Source organism: Oryzias melastigma, linkage group LG11, assembly GCF_002922805.2.
Source record: "Oryzias melastigma strain HK-1 linkage group LG11, ASM292280v2, whole genome shotgun sequence".
Classification (NCBI taxonomy): Eukaryota; Metazoa; Chordata; class Actinopteri; order Beloniformes; family Adrianichthyidae; genus Oryzias; species Oryzias melastigma.
In genome coordinates, this window is record NC_050522.1 from 18,027,845 (window position 1) to 18,033,844 (window position 6,000).

A 6,000-nucleotide genomic window follows, 5' to 3' on the forward strand; every position below is an offset into this window, starting at 1 on the left:
CTCTTGAACTATGGATGCGTGGATTCATATTTTCAGCTCTGCAGTGCAAGGAAATCTGCGACTTACAGCTCAGCTGGTTCCTCAGCAGATCAGTGGAGCTGCAGCTTCCAGAACTTTCTGTGTCATACTGATATGATAATTTGGAACTCTCTGTCTTCATAGAGTAAGCTGCTGAAAATCTCTCTGATTTGGGGCAGCAGTCTGTATCTTCATGGTATTTTGTGTTTAAAAATAGAACATGCATTGGAGAAGTCTGTGTGTGTGCTTTAGCATTTGTAGTATCTGTAATGCACTGGTGCTGGTAAAATGGGTTCTTACTAACCAGTTATTGCCAACATTTTTCATAAAGGAAATCTTGAATGGGTGTTTATGTGTGTGACTTCACTGTCTGCTTTTGTGCACAAAAACTCAGCCGTTCTAACATTACATGGCGGAAAAAAAAAATGCAAATTGTAGGTGGAAACCTGATGGTTAAAGCGGTCTAATTTCCAATAGTCAGGAGGGATGCGGTGTCCAGGCGGCTCCACGCAGATCTGATGTTTTGGTCTGCTGTCATGTTTCATCTCTCAGGCGGAGTGGAAGCTCCAGCAGACTTTGAAGTCATCTGTCAGGTTTATTCAGGCCTGTCTGCATTTCTCTTTGACAGTTCATTGATATGCCAAAAACTTTTTTTTCTTGTATCTTTGGGTATTTTATTTTTAAATGGTAGTAATTTTGTCCCTTTTTTTTATTTTGGATAAAAGTGTTAAAGAGTTGAGCATCACACAGGAGGGTTCATATACATTTAAATCATTTTCACATCATTTTAGTTTTGTCATTTTAAAATAGCATAAACAGAGTCTGATTTTGTGTGTCAGTGTTTGACCCAAAATATGTTTTTAGTTACTGTTTTTTCTGCATAGAGAGGACGGATTATAAACCATGTTAACGAATGGTCTATTTTCAAACTTCTGTCATATTTGAAGAGCACTGAACTATAAAAGACATAAAGCGAGACAAAAGAGTCAGAGATACGTCTGTCAGACACAGTAATTATATAATTTGTTTGTAACACGTTAGCCACTTTAGAATCGTTAGCAGGTTAGCATGTTCACGATATCCAAAACTCCCAATCTTGTTTGCAATATGGTAACTAACTACAGAACTTGTTTGTAACACGCCACATTTATTCTCATTATGATCAGAGCTTTATATTTCATGTTTAAGAAAATTAACTACTGTGGTAAAAAAAAAACACGGAAATGTGATGTCTTAAGAACTTAAAAAATAAGCACATAATCTTAAAAATAACTAAGTAAACAAAACCAATAAATCAAAACTAATAATGATATCAGCTATTCATGAACACTCATCAAATTTTATGCTAAAACAAAAACATAATTTATTTTAAAGAATTTTAAATGAGGACAGGAATCACATTTGTTCAAAAATGTTCAATAGCTCTAAAGATTTTAAAGCTAAAGTCACTAAACTTTATCACATGACTAATTATCACTTATATAACAAGAATTTTTTTTTCCTAGTTTATATTTACTGTGTTTTTACTTGTTTATTAAAGCTACTTCACAGAAGTGTTTTATTTAAGTTTTTAATGATAAAAGAAGGTTATTGAAATATAAATAAGGGACAACACTAATCTGTTTATTCAATTTATTCATGTTTTAAATGTCTTATAAAAGTATTGGATTGGGACTCGGTATCGGCAGATACACAAAATCAAATGACTCGGAATCGGATCGGGCCCAAAAAAACCTGATCGGGACATCCCTAGTTAGAAGCAACGTTAGCCATGTTAGAAGTGTTAGCCCTGTTAGAAGCGTTATCCAAGTATAGACAATACCTGTAACCTCCAATCTAGTTTTCAACTGGTAAAAAACAGACGGATACCGCTAAAATAGACTATGCTAAACCACAACCTTGTTGGATGTCCAACACTGCTAACCATTAGTTGTGTCTGTTTATTTACCATAACACTTGTCCAAACATTTTTGACAGAGTGTCATGTCATGTCTCAAAATTGCTTTGACACCAGTAAGCACAACCAAAATGAACCCATAAGGCATTACGGATTATAGGACGGACTGCCATTTTAAATAAAGTGAACTTTTATGTGCTCTTTATAATGCGGAAAAATATTGTGTTTTCAGTGTTTATAAATGGTGTTTGTTTCTTGGTAGAGTTGAAGCTTGTTGAGCTGCTGCTTTCTTCATCCCATGTGTTTGTTGTCGTGTCTTCCCTCTACAGACAAGGTGCCTCATTTCTCCCGGCTGGGTGATGTGGAGGTGAACGCCGGACAGAACGCCTCGTTTCAGTGTGTCGCCACGGGCAAGGTCTCAGAGACGGAGCCTTTCCTGCTCGAGGTGAGAGCTCGAGTCCAGGGGTGATTTCTTCTTCTTCTTCTTATTTATCATCCTTGCTGGAGTAGTCAAGCCCCCATCTCAGCACATCGTGAATTATAGAACGGAGGACTGCAGAGGAGGGGAAGAGGCAGTTCAAAGAGAAAAGGTTGAACATGTTTTACAGTTTCATCAAGAGCAGCTCAGAGTGAAGCGCTGGTTTCCTTCACACAGCTCTGACCTAAATATCCCATCGTAAAGTCTATCTGTATGTCCAGCAGGCATTTCAGGGCGGCAACAAACCTATCTGCACCTATCTGATTATATAATCCAGGTCATACATAACCCAGCTTCTACTACAGTATGTTTCTTCTGTCACAAACATTTTTTCAGTAATTGTAAAATCCCTTTGTGTTTGCATCCATCTGTTATCTTCTAGTCTAGTGGTATGGACTGTTATGGAAGAGGATGTTTAACTTACCAGGATAATGTTTGGGGAAGCACTCTTTCTTTTTTTTACCAGCCTCGGTTATAGCACGTTCTACCCTGCTGGAGGTCCCGGTTGCAGTTAAAAAGACTAACATCATCTGCAAACATCCAAATCAGGATTGGAAGACTTCATCTGTTTTGGCTCCACTTGGGAACTCAGTCTGGACATTTTTTTAACAAAATCAGTGACAAGGAACAACTTTCTCAACTGGATGTTAAGACTTTTGGAGTATTCTTGAGTAAATTGAAAGTTTTTGGTAGACCTCCATACCAGTGAAAAGCCATGTGATAATCCACTTATGGTGGAGAGAGAGGAGCACAATCTGGATCTGACACCAGGAGCAACAGCCGCCTGCAGCATCGACACGCGAGCATTTTCAGATCTGAGGAGACGGCAGCTCCAGTCCCCATGAACCAAACCACAGCTGGGGGCCCGGTCCTCCCCCAGTCCCCACATGCAAACACTGCTGTGATGTTCACGTTTATCATGAAGCTATTATCTGACTTTCCCCTGCAGCATTTTGAACCCCCCGTTTGTCTCCCTGTCTGCTTTTCCTCCTGTTGTCCACTTTGGTTCACTTTTATAGTCTTTAAAGTCCCTCTCCGATAATCTTTCTATCTGTTTTGAAGCATTCCCAATGGTTTTTAATTATATTTATGCTGTTTTAAGGTAAAATAAAGCAAAAACAATAGCTGTTGTTCAACAGCAGAGCAACAGGAGTTGATTTGAAATTTGCCTCTGATTATAGGGGTGGAGCAACCTCGCCCCACTTCCCCTCCCCGTTCATAATAGCTTAAAACAGGAAGCTAGTGACCCGCCAAGGGTAATTTCTACATCACAAATTCTCCCTTTTCAAACAAAATTTTTTCGTCTGCTCCTGATTCACAACGATTTGAATAAATAAATACTCAGAAATGCAGTTTTAAGGTTAATTTTGATTATTACGTTGCAAGAGAAAATATGTGAACCCTTTGGAATTACTTGGTTTAATGTATAAACTGGACACACGTTTAGGTTGGATAAAAACATGAAAACATACTTTGGTCTGATTTAAGCAGGCATTGTTTTTTCATAGTTGTTATTTAGATTGAAATGAAAAAAAAAACACAACAATGTGTTTATTGCATACAGAAATTGAGGTACTCTTAAAGGGTTCACATACTTGCAACCGTACTGTAACAAAATATTGTAAATTTGATAGTAAAAAACTGGCAGCTGTGGTTGCCAAATTTTCCCTTTAAAAAAATGTCTTCACAAGTTCCTTAAGTAATATTCCTAATAATTACTTTAACATTAATTGCATTTATTGGTCAATTTATTGGTGAATTTAATGGTTAGATGGCTGTGTTTTTCAACAAGAAATTATATAATTTATAGTTTTGACAGCTGTGTGTACAACAATATTTTTCCATTTTTTTTAAATGATATTAGAAAATTTACAATGAGAGCTCCTACATTTACATGCAATTATGGTTAAAATATGAGTAAGGATTTTGACATGAAAATGATTTAGCTAAACATGTGTATTTTATACATATAAAAAGGTAAAAATTACTGGTTTTGAACATTCATAGCTATAAGAAAGTTAAAATGATTTTCATTTTTCATGTAAATGGCCATAAACTGTCATGACAGTGCAGTACAAAAAAAGTGTATATGTCCTCCATCATGGAAAAATGCCATGAGAGCATATCAAAACACCAAAAGTGGGTGTATAAGTACACACAAGCAGGGTGCTCGTGGCTGATTCATCTCTTTGTCTGGCTGTCAGCGGAGAAGTGGCGTGCTGCTCGACACACCCCTGCTGTCCCGGCTGAGCCACAAGCGGCTGATGGCGACTTTCCAGGTGGAGGCCCAGCGAGGGGAGCAGGACCTCTACCGCTGCATCACCCTGTCCACCAGAGGCGCCGCCGTCTCCAACTTTGGGGAGCTCATCGTCCGAGGTAAGCCAAAAGAAGATTGTAAAGGCCCCTCAGTCCAACTCGCTGGAGGTCAGACGTCCTTTTGCTGCTTGGATGTGGAGAATTGTCGTTTCTGGTCATTCATGACTCGTTTTTTTTATAGAGTCTCACATGTTAAAAGCGCATCTGCTGATTCATGATCAGAGGGCTGGGAGTGGATGTAAGGGTGAAGCCAACTGCAGATAACATGGAGCATATGTTATCCACTGTTTTACATAACAAGCAGTGCAATTGCTCCACTTCAGGGGTTGAAAAGTGCGGAACTTATGGCCCCGCCTCCATTTTCACTAAAACATAGCGTTTCATTCCTCGAAAAACGGCGTCTCTCGCTCAAAGTACCACTAAGTCATGTCATAAAAAGCTCCGTGGGCAGGTGCCGTCACTCTGCAGCACATCAATCAACAGCTTTACCCCCCCCCCCACTGACTCGCTGCACCCTGTGATGGATGATTTTATGTGAGCCGGCTAGACAAGGGTCACATGATCCATCAGGACTCAGACTTTTATGTGCAGGGAGAACAGAATCGCTTATGCAATTATTCATGCAAATGAGCCTGAATGCAGCGGCGCTGGAGAGCAGATGAGGGTTCGGTGGAGTCTGAAGGGCTTCTCTCTCCATCGCTGATGTGATTCCACCTTTTTATGATTAAACACCTTGAGGAATAGAAATTAAGTTATCGGGATCTGGTGAAGACTCAATCTAGGAAAGGTTTCTCTGTTGTGAAGATTGTCCAGTTGAATATGTGAGCTAGTGGGGTGTGTGCTTTGGGGTTGTAGAGTATGTAATCCAAAATAACTTCCTGTCTGAGATCACATGTTTATCCCGCAGTGCCTCCAACACCTATAGCGCCTCCCCAGCTCCTGCGGGCCGGGCCCACCTACCTGATCATCCAGCTCAACACCAACTCCATTGTGGGCGACGGACCCGTCATCCGCAGGGAGATCCAGTACCGGGCCACGCAGTCCATGTGGACAGAGACGCACGGCGTGGGATCGCTCACCTACAAAGTGTGGCACCTGGAGCCTGACACTGAGTACCGCATCAGCGTGCTGCTCACCCGGCCCGGGGAGGGGGGAACCGGAGCACCTGGACCCCCGCTGGTCAGCAGGACGAAGTGTGCCGGTGAGTCAAAAAAGAAAAAGAAAAAGCTCTTGTGTTATTTAGAAGTTATGGGGATAAAAAGTGAAACTAGAAATTTGCAGAGGTGGGGAC

At 40.4% G+C, this 6,000-nt stretch overlaps 1 protein-coding gene across 9 annotated transcripts in view; it reads left to right on the top strand.

Moving 5' to 3' along the window:
- Positions 1 to 6,000, top strand: part of ptprua (protein tyrosine phosphatase receptor type Ua) — a 206,453-nt gene that overhangs the window by 121,575 nt on the left and 78,878 nt on the right. For all 9 annotated transcript variants that reach the window (XM_036214365.1, XM_024298204.2, XM_024298216.2 and 6 more), the window contains exons 5-7: positions 2,245 to 2,360; positions 4,598 to 4,769; positions 5,617 to 5,910. In XM_036214365.1, coding sequence (XP_036070258.1) covers positions 2,245 to 2,360; positions 4,598 to 4,769; positions 5,617 to 5,910 — 582 coding nt within the window. The remainder of the gene's footprint in view (positions 1 to 2,244; positions 2,361 to 4,597; positions 4,770 to 5,616; positions 5,911 to 6,000) is intronic.